The sequence below is a fragment of the Xyrauchen texanus genome, chromosome 15, assembly GCF_025860055.1.
Source record: "Xyrauchen texanus isolate HMW12.3.18 chromosome 15, RBS_HiC_50CHRs, whole genome shotgun sequence".
Classification (NCBI taxonomy): domain Eukaryota; kingdom Metazoa; phylum Chordata; class Actinopteri; order Cypriniformes; family Catostomidae; genus Xyrauchen; species Xyrauchen texanus.
This window is the reverse complement of record NC_068290.1, coordinates 30,250,170-30,271,212: the sequence shown is the minus strand read 5'-3', so window position 1 is coordinate 30,271,212 and position 21,043 is coordinate 30,250,170. Positions and strand designations below refer to the sequence as shown.

At 38.1% G+C, this 21,043-nt stretch overlaps 1 protein-coding gene across 1 annotated transcript in view; it reads right to left on the bottom strand.

The window, feature by feature from the left end:
- Positions 1 to 21,043, bottom strand: part of LOC127656372 (myosin-10-like) — a 58,445-nt gene that overhangs the window by 20,251 nt on the left and 17,151 nt on the right. The window contains exons 4-26 of the mRNA XM_052144677.1: positions 17,593 to 17,749; positions 16,320 to 16,347; positions 14,258 to 14,372; positions 12,292 to 12,339; positions 12,019 to 12,030; positions 10,837 to 10,929; positions 10,679 to 10,742; positions 10,420 to 10,518; positions 10,080 to 10,223; positions 9,657 to 9,871; positions 9,118 to 9,270; positions 8,862 to 9,035; positions 8,596 to 8,769; positions 7,625 to 7,739; positions 6,186 to 6,388; positions 5,981 to 6,102; positions 4,260 to 4,329; positions 3,799 to 3,959; positions 3,608 to 3,716; positions 2,109 to 2,240; positions 743 to 949; positions 516 to 653; positions 292 to 415 (exon numbers count right to left, since the gene is read on the bottom strand). Of these exons, the coding sequence (XP_052000637.1) occupies positions 292 to 415; positions 516 to 653; positions 743 to 949; positions 2,109 to 2,240; positions 3,608 to 3,716; positions 3,799 to 3,959; positions 4,260 to 4,329; positions 5,981 to 6,102; positions 6,186 to 6,388; positions 7,625 to 7,739; positions 8,596 to 8,769; positions 8,862 to 9,035; positions 9,118 to 9,270; positions 9,657 to 9,871; positions 10,080 to 10,223; positions 10,420 to 10,518; positions 10,679 to 10,742; positions 10,837 to 10,929; positions 12,019 to 12,030; positions 12,292 to 12,339; positions 14,258 to 14,372; positions 16,320 to 16,347; positions 17,593 to 17,749 (2,857 nt within the window). The remainder of the gene's footprint in view (positions 1 to 291; positions 416 to 515; positions 654 to 742; positions 950 to 2,108; positions 2,241 to 3,607; positions 3,717 to 3,798; positions 3,960 to 4,259; positions 4,330 to 5,980; positions 6,103 to 6,185; positions 6,389 to 7,624; positions 7,740 to 8,595; positions 8,770 to 8,861; positions 9,036 to 9,117; positions 9,271 to 9,656; positions 9,872 to 10,079; positions 10,224 to 10,419; positions 10,519 to 10,678; positions 10,743 to 10,836; positions 10,930 to 12,018; positions 12,031 to 12,291; positions 12,340 to 14,257; positions 14,373 to 16,319; positions 16,348 to 17,592; positions 17,750 to 21,043) is intronic.

Here is a 21,043-nt window from a genome sequence, read left to right as displayed (position 1 = left end):
ATTTTGTGTGAACTTTCCCTTTAAGAACAACTTAAATTTTGGTCTGGTACTCAAACAAAGATTTGGAATATGGTGCACAAGTTGTGTGGACTACATTTATCACACTTTTATTATATGGGAAAGAGTGGCCAATATATATATATAAATCACCATTTGTGCTCCATGAAAGAAAGAAAGTCATATGGGTATAGAACAACATGAGGGTGAGTAAAATAAATTGTTAGGTGAACTATTCCTTGTATTCCTAATAAAACATCAATATAGCTCTATCAATAATTCAAGATCAGTTACCTTCTATATCTGCAATGACAGCTTCCTGTTTGTTTTTTAGCTTATTGAGACTCTTCACTTTCTCTTCTTCCTCTGTGAGCTGTTCTTTCATTTCATTCAGTCTCTCTTCCAACTGTTTCTTCTCCTGAGAGAGTGAATGAGAGCGATTCATGAACCATTGTAATACTGTAATCTGGTTAGCTGAGTTTACTGTAATGATTTATAACCATCTTGTCTCTACCTACCTTGCTTAATCTTTCTTTCTGCTCTCCCACAGTCATGTTCTCTGCCTCTAGACTTTTCACTTTACTTTCCAGAGTGACCTTCTCAAGCTGGATACGCTGGCGTGTCCCCTCCTCCTCCTCGAGCTTCTCTGCCAGATCCTAAGAGAAGAAAAACAGAGATGTTGACAAAAAACATTCATACTGGACATAAGACACTCCACACTGATTGAAACCAGCATCCTTCTAACCTTGACATGTTGTTGGATCTTCTTCTTCTCATTGGTCAGCTGAGCAGTCCTCTCCTCTTCCTCCTCCAATCGGCTTTCGAGCTCTCCTAACACATCTTCAAGCTCCTGTTTGCGTTTGGCCAGCCGCGCTCTAATTTCTTCTGCTTCTGCGAATAATTCGGCCTCCGCCTGCAGCTGGTCGGTCAGCACTATCTTCTCCTCCATCAGCTGACACAGAGAAAGACATTGGATGAATAAGCAAACCAAACAAACAGTTTTTTCTTCGCTTTCACTTAAGGCTGTCAATCAAGTAAAGAATGTAATCAAATTAATTACATGACAAGCTGATGCATTAATTAAATTACTTGCTAATAATGCATATTCATTGTCTTCATTTTGGGGGTTTTTTCTCATGATCAAAATCCCCTGAATAAAGCAAATTTATAGCCATTGTCTTGGCAGATGAGTAAATCATTGAATAGACATAAAAAAGTGGCTTTAGAAATAAATATATTGTTTATTTCCAAATCATTGAACAGTAGCATATTATTGGCCTACAGTCCACAGTAATCCGTTTTGCAAATGAGTTTGTCAATCTAACAAAAATGTTAAACTCTGCATTCCCAATGTTACTGCAATGGCATTGTGTGAAACAACGATGTGAAAGTGCTTTTCTCAATTCCATCTTTTTCCATCCTGTTTCCTGGTTCCAATGTACTTTAATGTTACATATAATAATAAATAAAATGAATATAAAGTTTGATTTCCTCACAGTGATTTGGTCATGGTGAAGGAAAGAGAGTTGAGTGAAAGGATTGATCTGGGTGAAATTAACCATGGTTTTACTATAGTAATATTGTATTAACCTTTTTTCTTTTGCAGAAGCGCTAGTTTTAATGCAATTAACCATGGCTATACTACAGTAATATGGTGTCAATATAGTAATCATGTTTAATTTTGTGGGTACTATGATTTTACTACAAAATACCATGGTGATACTATGTTACTCTAGTAAAATCATGGTACATTTTGGTAAGGGAAGGTTAGAGTTAGGGGTTGGTGTAGGGTGTCTGTGGGACTCAATAAACATTCTACAGTAATACTTTTTTGTATTTAATTAGGGGTGCAAATAGCAACTTACACTATATGCAATTAGATCAAAGAAGATGCTTTTTGCTGCTATTTTCACTTTGTGCAAAGAGCCTCTGCCATTTTTATTGCATTATTTTTCATAATTAAAATAATTGCTAAATTAATGTAATTAGTTTCACAGCATGGGCAAGGAGGAGGCAGGAACCGGCTGAACAGCAACATAAACTTTAATGACAGAACATAACTCAAACATAACATAAAAGTGCTTTGCAGCAAACAAAACAAAGGCGCACACCTGTTGGTTTTTTTTGTCCAGTTCAGTTAAATCAGTCTCCAGTTTGCTCAGCTGGTCGTTGGCTTTCTGAAGCTTAACTTCACGAACTTGAATCTCCTCATCCTGACGGGTTACCTGCAGCAACGGTTTCACCTGGAGGAGAGGTCAAAGGTCAAAAGACAAATGAACCTCAAATACGTGGCTGTATCCCAATTCGCATACTTTTGCTATGCACAAAAAGTATGTACTTGCCAGGTGATGGGTAATTTTGTATTATCCTTGTCCGACCCCGCGTCCACATGCGTGGACATTGTATTCCTTTGCTTATGCTTCGCTATACACAATGCATAATTTAAATTTATTTAAACTGAATATTCAAGACTTTCATTTAAGGGTTAAACTTCTGATGCACCGAGTCATGTGATACAACAGCATATGGTGTCAATTTCCTTGAAGAGCTTTTACGGGAGTAAAAAGTAACACTTGTAAGAAACCTCTTTAAATATTTTCACTGCAACCAGTTAGGGTGTAAATATCATCTAGTTTTGTTTGATATACCGCAAAAATAATAAATTTTTCATTTTTCACACGTCAGTGCGCTGATAAACATGATGTCCACATACATGGATTTTTGGACATTATTCCCTCAAAAGTTTAAAAAACATGTTAGTTGTTTTGAATAACTTTCAACATAACATATCTGTGGGTCATTTCACTTCACTTTAATATAAATGTTGTTATATTTTATTTTGTTATCACTGTACAATAGGGTTCAATTCATTAACATTCACATTAGTAAATGCATTCCTATATTTACTGTACATTTTCACATTGAGAATCAATTGGTTCATCCAAAAGATGAACAATTTTGCTTTCAGAGGCTTGATATGGAGTAAGGATGAAAATAAGGTGCATTTTGAACTGTTCTGAGACCAGTGCAGATAGACAGCGCACTGGCGGTTAAGTCAATCACTAAATAGGAAGCAAGGGAGCATAGTGCATTCACTCCTAAAATCAGACCATAAGTTCAGTTTCAGGCTGCAGATGATGTTTGGACCACTCAACATGTTTGGCAGACAAGGGACAATGGTAATCAGTACATAGACTCAAAATGTATAATTAATTTTATTTCAACATGGTTGGCAGTGATTGGATGATGTTGGACATTACATTGAATCAGAATTAATTATGTTATTTTCTGATGTAATGTCTGTAACGTCTCAAAAACATGAATAACCAACACTCCTGGAAACATAATATACAATATGATGAAAAAAAAAATCTGACTTTCTATAGCTTGATATTATTTTAGATTCCACATCTTTGATATATGGACATAAATATTTTGGAAAAACAAATTTTTCAAGAAAAAAATAATACTGTATACTGTACTGTAGTTCTGGTCCTGGGTACTGATTGGCCAATAGCCACAATAAAGCAAGTTTTATTACATATAACTTTATTTAGTTAAAAAATCCTAATGTGTTGTTATGTCTCATGAGTGTGTTATGTTGTGTTACCTTGGTGAAGAGTCTCCACCAATGCCAATTTCTGAGCTTTAAGTACGCTGCACAGTTCCTCTGCATCACACGCAGAGCACTGAGCTGCTGCTGTTTCTTATGGAATGCCCTGAAAGAACACACACAAGTTAATACACACAAACATATACCTAACCACTGACCTACCACACTATACACATGAAGACGTGTACCTCCTGGCGAGATATCCACGTGAGGCACTCTGGAAGCGGATGATGATGTCAGTGATCTTCAGGTCTCGTTCTTCTTCCAGGTGACCCAGAACTCCAGCCCGGAAGAACACTTTACTCTGTCCCACCTGGAAAAGATTCTTGTCCAACTCTAAAGCACTGATCTGAGAACAACAATGAAATATAATCATCAATTCACAATATTCACAGTAGAGTAACAATACATATTCTACAAACACCATTTCAGGCTCAGATACATGGCACTGATCTCCGAACAGAATTTCATTATTATTCTAGAACAGCTCTAATCAACACAATTCCATCATCAAAATATATTTATCAATAGCTCTATATAAGAATACAGCCCTCAAGGCTATAGGAATCCAGCTTTGGGGTAGCCCTGTCCTAGAAGACTGATCTCAAAATGCTGACCTGCTTAATTAGTTTGCGTAAATAGCACTTACCATGAGCTCACATGCCTGTTTCCCATCCATAAAGGTTCGAGGAATGGCATTTGGAGTCAAGATCTCATACCTGAGATGTACAGACAGAAGACAGAACATTGAGATTTATTCATTTAACAGAATCGTTTATCCAAAAAGGTTTACAAATGAGAATAATATAAGCACATTCAATTAATACAAAGGATAACACAATGTAGCGCTACATACCAACTTCTGTAATTACAAGAGTAGTACACACTAGAGTAGAAGTGTAAGTGGGTCAATGATGTGACATTTTTTAATTATTTGTCCAGATGTTTAAACCTACAAAACTGCACAAAAAGGCAGTTCATTCATAAAATGACTTAAATACACATCTTCAGTGATGCAAATATTTACCATTTCTGAATTAAAGGTAATTTTTTTTTTTATGTTGTGGGGCTTACAGTCAAAATTGGCTAGGTGATGTAAAAGTTTTGTACAATTACATTTATCCATCCATCCATCCATCGTCAACCGCTTATCCTGTGTACAGGGTCGCGGGGGGCTGGAGCCTATCCCAGCTAACATTGGGCGAAAGGCGGGGGACACCCTGGACAGGTCGCCAGTCCATCGCAGGGCCACACATAGACAGACTCACACTCACCTCCACATCCACATCCACATCCACATCCACATCCACATCCACATCCACGGCAATTTTTATTTTTTTTTTTTGGAGACACCAATTAACCTAGCCTGCATGTCTTTTGGATGGTGGGAGGAAGCCGGAGTACCCGGAGAGAACCCACGCAGACACGGGGAGAACATGCAAACTCCACACAGAAAGGCCAGGGCAACTAGGGTTTGAACCCACGACCTTCTTGCTGTGAGGCGACAGTGCTAACCGCTGCACCACCGTGCCGCCCACAATTACATTTATTTTTAATTTATTTAAGGTTAAGGTTGTTTTTTTTTTTTTTTTTTTACTTTTTACTTGATGGTTATACCACTATATTCGGTTAAACATTTGTTAAAAAAAAAAAAAAAAAAATGGATGAAAAATATATGAAACATGGATACAAATAGTGCATTTCTAAGAACTTGGCATGTGTGCTTTAATCTATATTTTTAAAATGGTTCTCAGATATGCTTATTTGTAATTCAACCCAAGTGCAGAAAATATTTTTTATTGTTATTTATATTATTTTTAAGTTATTTTTTAAGTTCAAAAAGGCTAGTTAGTTAGTCGAACGCTTTTGGAAGAAGTGTGTCATCAGCTCTTTTTTTAAAGACAAAGAGACAGTGAAATAACTCACACTTATGTAATTTATAGCTTCATGTACAGTAGTGTAAATGTATATGCAACTTTCACATAGATATTTACACACACACACACACACACACACACACACACACACACACACACACACACACACACACACACACACACACACACACACTCATGTAGTGTTTCCATGTTTTATGGGGACTTTCCATAGACATAATGGTTTTTATACTGTACAAACTTTATATTCTATCCCCTAAACCTAACCCTACCCCTAAACCTAACCCTCACAGAAAACTTTCTGCATTTTTACATTTTCAAAAAACATAATTTAGTATGATCTATAAGCTGTTTTCCTCATTGGGACTGACAAAATGTCCCCACAAGGTCAAAAATTTCGTCATTTGGTCCCCACAAAGTGATAAATACACGCTCACACACACACACACACACACACACACACACACACACACACCTCTGTCTGAACTCCTGGAATGGGATACGGTTTGGGAAGCCCTGTCTGCAGATCCTGATCCCCTCTAAAACTCCATTACACTTCAACTGATCCAGAACCAATTGAGGACTCAACTTCCCTGCCTGAGACAAAAGAGACAGAAATTCAAAGAACAGCAAAAACCCTGTAATGTCTGTTTTAAAATATTTGTTCCTTCCTTACATACCCGTTTCTCATGGTTGGGGATGATGCAGCGCAGAAAGTTGGGGTTGGTGTTGCGGAGGGTTGCCATAAGTTTGGTGAGGGACTCTTTGTAGAGTTGCCCCACTGTTCGGAACATGCCCTTTTTTGTTTTTAATCCAGCCCCAAAACTCACTTTGCCACTGCTCTCACCAGATGACACCTGATCCAGACCCACAATCCTCTCCACTGATGGACACACATGATTATACCCAATAAAGATGTTATTACATAGTCATGCCATCTATATTACATCTTTATTACGTGTACTCTAGTATAAGAGCTGTTACAATCACAAAACAACCATAAAAAGGAGAATCTACAGGATTTGTTTCTGTTTGGGTAGAAGTCAATATCAATGTACATATTTATATTATGTTGAATCGAAATGTTATGACTCAGTAATAGTTTGAATATGTATTCTTCCTTTTTACACAATCCAAACAGAAACAAATTAAACTTATAATATGCACTGATATCATTAGTACAAATCCAAGCACACTAAGAAAGATACTTTAGAAAGTATAAACTACAAACAAGCAATCACTTCATCCACTGTTAAAAGAGATAATATGTGCTCTATACAGATCTGCACAAGGCAAACTGTATGTAATACTAAACTACTACACAAAACTACAACCCACACATCACATCAGACACAATGAAAGAGAAAAAGAGAAGAAATGTAAGACATGCATGAGGGGCAACTGTGAGTTTTCAATGGACATACAGTTGTTATAATTTGACAGTTCAAGTGAGTCAGAGAGAATGACAAAAATGGATGGAGAGGTTCAAAGCAAAAAGTGTAATTCATGCATGATGGAAGGATAGAAAAACCTACTGCTGTCAGTGCCATTGGTTTGCAGCGTGGCATAGGAGTCAAAGAAGTACACACGAGGAAGTGTTTGAATATCTAAGAGGAGAGGAGAGGACGAGAGGAGAGATCCCAGGTAGGGTACCAGAATAGAGCCAAAGACAAGACAGACAGACAGACAGACAGATAGATAGATAGATAGACAGACAGACAGACAGACAGACAGACAGACAGATAGATAGATAGACAGATAGATAGATAGATTTTTAGTTCATAGCAGCACTGAATATTAGTAACAGAATTAGAAATAATAATTAATATTAAATAATTATTTATAACAAATATGAACATAATAGCTTATACGTATATCATCTTTTGTCTCTAACATTTAATTGATCAACTTATTTAACCAATTTAAATGAAAAACATATCTTAAATCTGATTACAATGCATTTTATCAAGTATTCTTTATTTATTTATTTTGTCCCACTTCTTAACATTAAGATAAATAAGTATAGCTTAGCATGAAATAAGCACCTCCCAGAGCAAAAACCTGAATAACACACACAAACACTGAATAACCACACACACACACAAACGGTGTTTCTTACCCTCTCTCCAGAGCTCAGAGATGAAAGGATCAGATGACTGATGCAGGAGAGATGCAATATTATCATTCAAAGGATCCATGTTCTTCACCAGCCAGTCATCTGCCTTATAATCAACCTAATGGAGAAACAGATAGGAGGATCTTACATTTACATTTGACATTTATGCATTTGGTAGACATTTTTATCCAAAGGGGCTTAGGTATAAATTGTATCAGTTTGTTTTTTCCCTGGGAATCGAACCCATGATCTTAGCATTGCTAGCATCATGCTCTTAAGTGAGGATGAGAGCAGGCTTCACTCAGTGTATATAATGAATTTTAAGAGTGCTGGCCTAAAGGATAACATATAAAATGGAAAAAGTAGCCGCACTATGCATATATTGTTTATTTTGCACAGACGCGTTTCGGCGTGTGCCTTCTTCAATGTGATCATGCTCTTCCAATTGAGCTACAGGAACTAAGCTCTAATTTGATCAGTTTGACCAGTTACTAGGGCTGCACATAATGGAGGAAAAATGTGATTTGCATTAAGTAGTTGGATAATGCAATATTCGATAAGCAAAGCAATAATCCTATGATGACATCATCCAAGCACTCAGAACATTGAAACCCTCACCACCCAAATCTACTGAAGTTAATTGGGAAGTAAAATGGACTTACTGTATATCCCAGAGATCATGGTCATAGTTGTCTTTTGTTATACAAATTGCATATAGACACATAGACAACTTACTAAAATGTGTCAACTCTCTTGTAATCACCCAATCTGTTAATGTTGAAATGACATATAGAAAATGAACAGGGAATATTTTGTGCTCTGAATCTGCACCTATGCACACTGCACATTGCATTTAAACCTCACAAAACCTTGAAAGCAAAAACAGCACAAGTTTTCACAGGTTAGTTTCTTTAATAGAGAAAGATGAAGAATGGAGAGAAAAAGGAGGTGAAACAGATGAGTTTATCTCTGACCTTGCCAGCGTAGTGAATGATGGAGAAGTCAGCCCCTTCTTTGATCTGTCGTGGCCGCACAAACTTCGGGTGTGAACCCTGCTCAGCTGAAACCTTGTCCACAAATGAGCGATCTGTTGCCCTCGGAAACCAACACTCCTCATCCAATAATGCAAGTATGCCAGGAGGATTGGTCTGTGGAACCAACCAATCAGGAACACAATTTAGATACTACAGAACCCTTCTACATGATTTGTATCAAGATCTAAAGCTACACACACACTGACCGGTCTCTCAATAAGGTCGATACAGGGCTGAAGATCCAGACCGAAATCGATGAAGCTCCACTCAATGCCCTCACGCTGGTACTCTTCTTGCTCCATAACAAACATGGTGTGATTGAACAGTTGCTGCAGCTTCTCGTTAGTGTAATTAATACACAACTGCTCAAACGAGTTCAGCTACAACAAAGAGAGAGAGAGAGCTATTAATATTTGTAATCTGAATAATGAGTTATTAAGATTAAAAAGTCACCTCTCCCACCTGGAAGATTTCAAATCCAGCAATGTCCAGGATCCCGATGAATGAGGCTCCCTGTCTCTGTCTGCGGTCCAGGGCTCTGTTGATACGGTGGACCAGCCAGTGGAAGAGACGCTCATATGTGGACTTTGCCAAAGCCTCTATCGCAAAATCAGCCTGAACACACCCCCCCCCAAAAAAACACACAAAAATAAAGAATGCCTCTGTCATGATTTGTCAAGTTTTGAGAGTTGAGATTAAATTGTTGACCGAAGTGACAACATTAAAGCCAATGAAACATTTTGAATAAACAGTTTAATATACAGCTATGTGAAGCCAAAAGTTGGACCAATGAGATTTCCCTGTAACTGTGAGCACAAAACATCAAAAATAGAGACCAAGCAACCGTCAACATTTTTTGATGTGCGACACTGTTGACGATCACGCCAGGTTAGGACAAAAACATTCTGACATGATTAATGGAAGAGGTTATTACTTGGTGTTTTTCATATCGTGCCAAGGTAGAACATGGGCCTAAAATGCACCCTTTCTAACACACACACCTGCTGCTTGGTCTGGGCCTTCTGGACATATTCGCGGCCTACTTTGATGCGGGGAGTGAGAATGGCTCGGCTAAACTCCAGCACACTGATGCCCAGCAGGTGGCAGAGTTTCTGAGCCGCTGTGTCATCCGGCATAGAGGCCTGATCTGTGTTCTTCTCTTTGTTAAATGTGATGTTCCCAAATTGCATCACTGCAGAGATCACCTTTAACATAGCTGAAAAGAGAGAGAGAGCGATAAGGAAGGACCGAAGGTTGGAAAAGACAGTAAGAGTCAATATATTGTTTGAGATACTCCAGCATTTCTATATTTTTCATAACAACACAACAGTTAGCCATTTCCAGGATGTTCCAGTGGTCAAGTACTGAAATATTAAGGGTGTTTTCACAGTTCTAGATCTATTTAAAAACCTCCTCTTTCTTACAGGTGGATTCCTCCTTGGTGAAACCCATGATGGCAACAGAGTCCATTGTCTGAGTGAGGTTTTCTGAGTCACTCTGACCCGGGACAGGAAGTGATCCCCCACAGAGAAAGCGGTATTGATCTGCACTGCCAAGCAGAAGCTCCTCTACAGAAAGGGCACAAATACGTTTGCATTTAAGAGAATAAAATTAAACCTATAATAGAGAAAGATGATGTGTCTACAGGTATTTCAATATGTGTGACAGTGTATGTGATTTTTTTTTTATGTTTAAAATGTATGTGAAAATCTATTTGTTGTGTGTCTTGTGCTTATATGTATGTGTTTGTTAGAGTCTACTGACTTCTCATAGTCTCTGAAGCTCCAGAAAGGAGCTGGTAGAAGATATGGAAGGTCCTCTCATCTTTTGCCTGGCGAATGGCTCGAGACTTTTCCAGCAGATCTGATTTAGACTCAGGTTAAAGACAAATGCACCAACACACACATGCAGGACACACTTCTGTTATGTGATCTTCTGTTGTAATATGCTGTGTATAACAGTGTGGATTTTTACTGAGGTCACAGCCTTGCAAGTGCTTGATTCACCATTTGTTCAAGGATACAGGTCTCAATGTTAGCACCAACAATATATCCAGCAACATCAAAGTTTATCCTGATGAATTTTCCCTAAAACAAACAAAAAACAAAGTCAAACCATGTTAAGAGATTACATGTGACTCCTCATGATGACATTGGCATGTACAAACGTTGTAGAGCTTACAAATCTGGAAGAGTTGTCGTTTTTGACTGTCTTTGCATTGCCGAAGGCCTCTAGAATGGGGTTAGCCTGCAGTAACTGTTTCTCCAGCTCCCCCTGAACAGAAAGAACAGAACATCAGTGCAGGACTATTACCTGCACTACAGCCAAAAGCCCATAGGAAACCTCTGCAATAAGAGACACCAGAACCAGCATTAGCATTTGAAATGATGCAGAAATAAGAGAGTGGTGCAGCCAAAAATCTCTCACTCTCTCTTTCACAAAAACACACGTTTTTTCTTTGCTATCTGAATGAGGACTTACCACTAACTTCTATAGTATTCCAATAAAGCTAATTACTATTACTATCCATAAGCCAATGCTAACCCTATACCCCTAAGAGAAAACATAATTTGCACCCCAGTGTTAATACTATTTGGGTTTTGCCTAGTAGCATACACAATTATAAAATAACATGTAATAAAACAACATAAAGAGCAGGCTACATTATTTTATTATATATATTATACTTTATTATATAGCATAATAGCATACTATTTGCATTTTATCTTGTAAAATATACTAGTATATAATATAATAACACGTATAGTACATTATATACAGTATCATGACATAAAGCCTACTACTTATAATAGTTTAAAATAACATACTGGGATTTTTGCCCTTTTTATTAATAGACGCAGTGAGAGTTGAGATAGCAAACAATGGGGGGAGTGGTATTGGAAAATGTCGCCCACACAAAATATAAAAACAAATGCAGTACATACATCTACACCTACACCAGGATGCAAATAGTCACTCCAAAACATTATTTTGTTTATTATGAACAACGTTTCCTTTTGAGGTTTTGTCAGATTTAGCGAACACCTTGCAACATTTACTGTCAAATTTTGTCCCCAAATTATAGCTACTGTAGGTCAGAAACACACACACACAGTCAAAAGAACAAACTCATAAAAATGCAGCTCAGCAATAGCATTTAGCTTAAAAGAATTCCATGAACAGGCTAGACAACCTCCGTCTAATCACTGAGGTTTTGCACTTAACCCATATGGACTTATATGGTCTAAATAGGTCAACGCATTCCATAGCAAAGCTTTGATATGCATACAGCACCCACTACAGGCCCACAGTAGAAGAATTAAAGCACTACCATCTCCAAACTCGTTTGAAGGCCATACTCACATACTGCACAATCTGTTAGTCCACAAATAGAGAGAGATGAGGTGGGCGAATAAGTACACAGGATACACAAGGGATAAAAAAACAAAACATGTAGATGAGTGGAAACATAAAAACATGTCAAAAACACATCAACACAAATACATCTACACACATTTATTAGACATACTGTATAATATATCACACATTATGAGGTTAACATGGCAAGACGTGGATGAGAATCACTGTGAACTCCTTGCTGTGAGGCGGACGTGTCCTTTAAAAAAACACACTCACCCTGTTCACAGCACTACTGCCACGACCTAAAGAGCGAGTACCGTCCATCTTCAGCAGAGCAGAGGCCAGAGAGGAAGAGGGCATAAACAAAGAAGGGAATGAACCAGCAGTACCCAGAAAGGTGAGGAGACAGGAAGAACAGAGTGAGCAAGAATAGGGAAGATAGAAATATTAGAGACTAAGATGTAAACGAAAGGTCATACAGAACAATGTAGAGAAATTTAGAAGTTTTGAGTAATTAGAACAGCAGTGACAGCTGTGAGAAAAACTAAATAGAAAAGTAAGCATGGGTTGCATCAGAAAAGAAATGATTGCCTTGGTTACACTTTACAACAAGGTTGCATGTAGGTATTATGACTAAAACTGAACAAGTGCTTTGAAATTTACAGACAAATCAGAAGTGTTTTGATCATTGAAAATTTTGATCACAACATTTTACTGTTACATGTGACATGATTTGGAGCTACCTTATTTACACTGAGACATATATAATGTAAAATCAGAAAAAAGTTTTGCTTTTGTGTAAAATGTTTTTTGTTGTTGTTTCTTAGGCTGAGTCTCAGAATTTATCATAATCTATATCAGTGTTTCCCCTATATGCATTTTACACACACACACACACACACACACACATACACACACACACACACACACACACACACACACACACACACACACACACACACACACACACACACACACACACACACACACACACACACACACACAGTAGTGTTTCCATGTTTTATGGGGACTTTCCATAGACATAATGGTTTTTATACTGTACAAACTTTATATTCTATCCCCTAAACCTAACCCTACCCCTAAACCTAACCCTCACAGAAAACTTTCTGCATTTTTACATTTTCAAAAAACATAATTTAGTATGATTTATAAGCTGTTTTCCTCATGGGGACCGACAAAATGTCCCCACAAGGTCAAAAATTTCGGGTTTTACTATCCTTATGGGGACATTTGGTCCCCACAAAGTGATAAATACACGCTCACACACACACACACACACACACACACACACACACACACACACACGTTCCATAGATATAATGACAATTATCAACACTGCTTAATCATGGATAAAACAGCACGAGGGCAGAGCAGGTGTGGTAATTTACGGTCTGGTCTCAACCGTACAGACTATTTTAAATGCACGTGTGAACCAATGAGATGCGAAGCGGGGATTGCGAAACCCGTTTGAATGCAGTACAGAATTTTCTGTGGCAAAACTCTTATGTCCTATGGTTTTTACCTATGGTTTGTATAGTTTTACCTATGGTTACCATGAACTATTACAAATATCATTATTAAAACTAGGATACTATGGAAAAACTATAGTGCATTTTCATAATTATGGACCAAGCTATCAGTTTTACATCAGTTTTACATATAAAATCTGTACTCTAGTAATGCTCTCTGATTATAGGAATTTGTTTACCTTCAGAAATTCCAAGAGATGACTTTAGTTTAATCAGTATGAGCCTGATGAACGGGCCCTTTGAGGGCACAAATAAACCGTGATGTGGCCCAGACTGAAATTGAGTTCGACAAAAAAATATTACTATATGTTGAGATTAACAATAACTAAGATTAATAAAGCTAAAACAGTTGTTCACTATTAGTTCATGTTAACAAATGTTGTTAACTAATCTAAACAAATGGAACCTTATTGTAAAGTGTTACCATTGTTTATGTATATATATATATATCCTTAGCATTGTGTAGTATGCAGGAGTGAAAGTGTTAGTTCAGCCAAAAATAAAAAAAACTGTCATCATTTACTTATCCTCATGTCATTCCAAACTATTTCATTTTTCTTTACTTATATTGAGTTTTGAGTGAACTATCCCTTTAAGTTCAGGCAGCTTTATCATTGTGGAAATGTGTCTGTCCACAATGAAATGGAAATTGTGTAATATTTTACGTTACATTTTTGGTCCTTTGTCCTCACCTGCGTTGCATCTTTGGGCCGACCCATAGTGCCAGACTTGTGTGAAGATGCCACATGTGCAAGATACTGAATCACTTTCTTAGTGTTCTCTGTCTTTCCTGCACCAGACTCCCCTCTGAACACACACACACACACACACACACAAACAGAACAAATAAACCATGTTCTGCTGTAAAAAGACTACAAGTTGTTTAAACAAATACTGGCAGGAGATTAAATGACTTAGCTGTAATAACCTCTCTTAAACAGATAAACACTACAAACATATGCTGGAACAAAATTAGCAACATATGCAGGTAAAGAGGCAAAACAAAATAATAATTTTTTTAAAAATGAGGATCTGTACAAAACACCAATTTACACTAGCTAAATGAAGTAACTTCATGTATATTGGCAGGGCTCAACAATAAGAATGGCTCAATGGCCCAGGGCCAGTGCAAGACAGTTTTGTGCCAATTGATGAAACCATTATTTGCCCTATCAAGCCAGTGCTCTGTTGTCACTACATTTTATATTTTTGCATACTTAAATTTGCATACTTAATTTACAGACATGCGTGGTTATCTGTGATGTATTGCACATTGTTGTAATGAACTGATCTGATTTAATTATGGCAATAAATGTTTGGCTGACTAACAAAGATGGAGTTTTATCAAAAGTGTGAAAATTATTTGTGATAGTCTTGCAAGCATTAGTTAGATGGGCTGAAAATAATAAATAAATCACCATACACATGCCAAATGTGTTTAACGCTTTATAGCTGTTATGTAGTTACATTATAGCTGTATAATTTTCAACTATCATTGAAAATGAAAAACCTTACAACTATTTATTGTAACTTTTCATGCAAAAAATAAATAAAAAAAAAAAAAACTGAAAAGAACAGAAAAAAGTCAAGTTTAATGAAATGTATAGAATAAATATGTTTCTTCCTGACACATATTAAAATGTGTGGTAATAAAAATACAATTATTTTTATTGTGGAGCCAGTGAAAATATTGACCGTGAATATAAGGCAAGTACAAGTCTGAAATAATCCTCATTGTTGAGCTTCGGTCAGTTTTGAGGGAATAAAAAAGCATGAAATTCAGCTGTATTGTATAAACAAATGTATGGCCTGTAGGCTTCTGCGGTCTTCTGATAAGAAGTATAGCCAAGTATATTAACCACAGCTCAATCTCACACAGCTGTGGTCCATATTTGTCCACACGCTGCAGACTTTGTCAATTCTACACATTAAATGTTCATTGATTTTCATAGAGTTTTGTGATGCTCTGAAAGTTAAAGATCTAATACTTGTCTAAATAGTTTTGAAGATTAAAGAGGTAATTTTACAATTCTTTTTTTTTTCATTAGGTCCACTTTTAATGCAAGTCATTAAAAAATAATAATGCATTCATCTTTTCTTTTTTTTTTGTCAGAAAGATGTTACGAAGATGTTTTTTGCAGCATACTTTTTTTTTCTCCCCAATTCCCAATGCTTTAAATCCTCGTGGTGGCGTAGTGACTTGCCTCAATCCGGTTGACGGAGGATGAATCTCAGTTACCTCCACGTCTGAGACCGTCAATCCGTGCATCTTATCGCGTGGCTTGTTGAGCGCGTGTGGAGGCTTTACGCTATTCTCCGCGGCATCCACGCACAACTCACCACGGGCCCCACCGAGAGCGAGAACCACATTATAGTGACCACAAGGTGGTTACCCCATGTGACTCTACCCACCCTAGCAACCGGGACAATTTGGTTGCTTAGGAGACCTGGCTGGAGTCACTCAGCACACCCTGGATTCGAACTCACGACTTCAGGTGTGGCAGACAGCATCAATACTCGCTGAGCTCCCCAGACCCCCTTGCAAAAATTGTCTGTTTAGACTATCTTGAGGAAGTTTTAAGTTCTAAAAGTTACAGTATGTTTACATACTACATCACATTCTTTATTCTCAAAAGATATAAGAAAATGAAATTAGCTCATTATATGACTCCTTAAATGTTGTTTTTATTCCACAAATACACAATCAAGCACAAACATGCAGTCACACACAGTAATGCACAGCATGAAACTCACGTGCACAGGATGGACTGATCTTCTCTGTCTGTGGGAGGTACAAAAGCACATGAAGAGAGACATTGGCATAACTGATGAACTATTACAGTCTCAATGGTTTTGCCAGTATAGTACATCCAATAAGGCCACGTCCACACTAATACGTTTTTGTTTGAAAACACATATGTTTTTCTACATTTTGGCCTTTTGTCCACACTGATTTAGACAGCGAAAATTTTGGAAATGCTCTCCCAAGTGCATACATTTGAAAATGCTGTCTTCGTGTTGTAGTGTGGACAGGGGAAATGGAGATATCTGAAAAAATTGACATATTTGTAGTCATGTGATGCAAACATGCGATCCATTCAACCCAAAACAATCAAGATGGCGGCCCATGTTGTAGCAGCCTTGTTGTGCCCGATATTCACTTTATTAGCATTGTTAATGATAAAAGTTACATTGTACAACCTTCACAATGCATTTCTACAAAGGCGACGGGATGTTTACTAGGAATTGCTGTTCAGCGATGGAACACAAGGACAATTGTGTTTCAGACTGTACACCAGAACTGTAATTTTTTTGCCAGCACACTAAGGGCATTTAAGAGTTTGAATACGTTTGAATACGAGAAACTTTTGAAAACGACAGTGTGAATGACAGAAAGCGTTACTAAAACGCCATTGTCAAATGTATACGGATAATGTGATAAAGTATCAACATATTTAATAAACTTTCTTAGGGAATTACAAAATAACATCTTATTGTGAGTGTTTAAAAATCTCCAAACCTGTATCTACAAAATTCAATAAAATAAATCCATTCATCATTTTTTTTGTGCTGAAATACTGTGCGCTGAATTGGCGCAACTACTGTATTTATTATATTTGCCATTAAGTTGGGTTATTAAGTGTTTAAATAAGACTTGAAAGAGCAGGACAGTGAATCGCCTCTCTGACAAAGTTATAAACGTTAAGTCATTATTCAGAAATGAGCAAATACCAGTGACATAATTGGTGTGGTCCAATTATGTCCTTTCCTTGAATTCCCCCACACACACACCTGTTAGGCCAGTTTCTTAACCACTGACACACCCTGAAGAGCAGAATAAAGGGTGAAATTGCTAAATCTCTAAGTGTCTAAGTCATGCCTGGGGTTGCACACTCTTACTTAGCCTGTGAAAGACCTGATCCGTTCTCATGCACAAACATGAAACTGGCTCTTTTTCAAAATATCAATGCAGTGAAATTAATAAATTCACAAAAACTAAAGCAGCCTACAGTGGTTGCCATGGTACCTTGCAGCATGCTCCTGTAGGCGGCCTCCGATATGGCGTAGACATGTGGTGGCATTTCATGACGTTTTTTCCCACGATACATCTCTATGATGGATTCTGTATACATGGACAGGTTCTTATAGGGATTTATCACCACACAAAACAGGCCAGAGTACGTCTGTGGGACATCACAAACAAACACAAGAATTCACACAGATAGAAATAATGTTGTTTATGTAGAAACTTTTTCAGCTTCAGATGCACACCCACAGTTTTTCACTGACCGTCTGATACATATTGTACACTAAACTGGCAAGCACTTGCTAAAATCACAAGTTTCGATTTGATTGGCTGCATTTACACAACTTCTGCGAGTCAGTGCACACATTTTTATCCGTTCCTTTTGAAAAAACAAAGCATCCCTTTACCTTTTGATACAAAGATACTGGGCAGCTATAATGAGCTCATTTAAGGAACAACTTATCGTTGGATTTGTCAGTTGCATTTTCAATCAATCAATCAATCAATCAATCAATCAATCAATCAATCAATCAATCAATTTTATTTATATATAGCACACTTAAAACAACCAAAGTTGACCAAGGTGCCTCACAGATTAAATACAACAACATGACACTACTCACACAATAAAAGTACAACAATAAAACATTCATAATATACAGTATACGATATATAGTGATATTAAAATTTAAATTACCAGGAAAATAACAGACTTAACTCGAAGGAAATGCCAAAGAAAATAGATGTGTTTTTAACAATGATTTAAAACATTCGAGAGTTGGGCAGGACTGGCAGGACTGGCAGGTTGTTTCAAGTTTGCAAGGTTAGTAACATCAAATCTTTGAAAGATATTCAAAGTTTTGTTTGAGGCATTAAGAAGCAAGTAAACTAGATATTTACAATATTTACAAGATGTTTATTTTTCTGTTATGTCTGTGAAATAATTGGTACTTATTAAATTTGGACAGACAAATCACAATGCTCACAAATATTTCAGCATTTTTTGAACCGCCATAAAAAAGGCTACCATGCCATTATTTGATTACGTTTATGTTCACGGCAGACTATTGAGGTGACTTTGATTTCAGATTTATCTGCCCCTAAATTGCGAATAAAAACAAAAACAAAAAAAACAGTTGGTCCCTATCAGTGTTGGGAGTAATCTACTTACTTTTTAGTAAAAAACAAAAAGTAGTGTAATGCATTACATTTTAAATTATTTTACTCGGATAACGGTTCTATATTATTAATATAGAATACATCAGTTATGGACCTGTATAGAGTCATTGTGAAGGAAAAATGTGAGGTGCTGAATGTATTTTGTGTGTAACAATGAACAAGAAAGAAATATAGACATTATTTTGAATTTGTTAAGAAAATTGTTTTAGAAAGTAACTTAAAAGTAAAGAAATTAGTAATGTGATTATTTTTCAGTGAAGTAATTAGTAAAGTAATATGATTACAATTCTAAAGAAATAATTAGTCATTTGTTGTGGATTACTATTTTTAAGTAACATACCCAACACTGGCCCCTTTACATGTCAGTTGGGCAGTTCTTCCTGTCTAAGTGGCTGGTTCTTACCAGGAATAAGCTGCAAAGTGGGCTAGACTTCATGCCAATTGTCAAAAGTCTGGCTTTGCAAAACTAGAGCTGTCCAGAACAATGGTTCCTGAACCCATATTTTAAATTTAACATCAAGTGGTGACCTAAAACAATACCAAACCTGTATCCCATATTAAATGTTGCTTGGGTTGTATTTCCTTTCACAGTGCTTAGTTTTGTTCATGGTTTTTGAGGATAAAGGTTGTGGCAGGGCGGAGGGTGGGGCTGGGTTGTGATTAACCCTTATCAGGCTAATTAAGAGAGGGATAAAGGCCGATGACCTCCTCCTTCCCGGATTTCGGCACCAGTGTAAAGGAGTTCAATGGGAAGGAGGAGGTGAGAACGTAACTTATATTTTAATGAGAAACTTAAAAGACAAACACACACATGACGACGTGTCCGTAAACGATCTCTCTCTCCTCGCACCACCGTCTGCCATCGGCCTTTATCCCTCCCGGAGGCTTAATTAGCCTGATAAGGGACCGGGTGTGTATAATCACAACCCGGCCCCACCCTCCGCCCTGCCACAGGTATTTAACATATCTTCCTCCTGCCTATTTTGTCTATCCAGCATGGGATGCAAGTGTCTACCAATTGACAGATGAATTTGCATCAAAATACTATAAACTTTAATTGAACACACAGCCTTTGATTTCAGTGTTGTCTTTAAAAGGTGATGAGGCGATTTATTTAGCTATTGTGGTGGTGTGAGCGAAGGTGAAGGTTGGGGAGTGTTTAGAGGTTTTGTTCCAGTTAATGGGCGGGGTCTTACAACAGGGGAGTTGTCCATTACTATAAACTATACAGTATACGTATAGTATCTTAACTAAACATGACTATAAGTGCATTTAATTATTTGCTTTTAATGTTGTTTTTTATGTTTAACACATTTTTGGGTCGCAACCCACCAGTTCTCTTACGAGAGGTTCTCTCGTATTGCGTAAGCTAGCTTACGCTACGGGAAAGATTAATCTTTTCTGAGATATTGAAGCCAAAAAATTATCCTTAATTTTGTATCCATTGTCAACGCAGTGCGGCAGCTGCAGACCTTGAGCGGGCTAGCTAGCGAGCTCATAGGTTGCTCTGCGGCAACTGCTGCAGCCTATAGACGAGCTTGGGCGAACTCGCATCCAATGAGAGGCGTCCGCGCGCTCACTGCATCAAAGCCCGCCAAAATGGGCGTGACTAGAGTGCATATAAGCGTAGTTCGTAGGCTGGAACCCTGATTTTCATCTCTTCAGCGAAGCTCTTCGCATCTCTGAACCAGAAGCCGCGTCGCCATTCGAGGGGCATCAAGCAAGCGTGGACAGCGCTCGAAGAAGCCGGCCGTCTTCGCCACCTTCAGCCGTCCTGCGAGCTACGCCATCCGGCGACGTATCCTTTTTAAAGCAAGCTAGTTCTTAAGAACTTCACAAAAGAGTACGAGCGTCTTTTTAAAGATGCCTCGCTCCACTTGCGCCTCATGCCGCGCCCCTCTCAGCACCGGAGACCGCCACATCATCTGCGCTCTCTGCCTGGGACTGGGGCATGCAGAGCTCGCCCTCGCTGAAGGCGGATGCGATCTCTGCGAGGAGCTGCCGATGTCGACCCTGCAGGCTCGACTCGAAACGCTCAGGACCGAAGCCGCCGCGCCGCCTTCTATTCAGCCGTGCAGAAAAAAGCGCCGCTCTCAAAGGCTGCCGGAACCAGTGGTAGAAGCGATTGCCTCGCCGGAGCCCATCCCTCGAGCATCGCCTTCACCCTCCCCGCCCACCCGGGACGCGCAGTTGCCGCCGAGCGGCTGCTCTGCTGCCATCTCGGACGAAGAAGCGAAGGATAAGGGCCGCTGTTCCATCATGGCTTCGGACA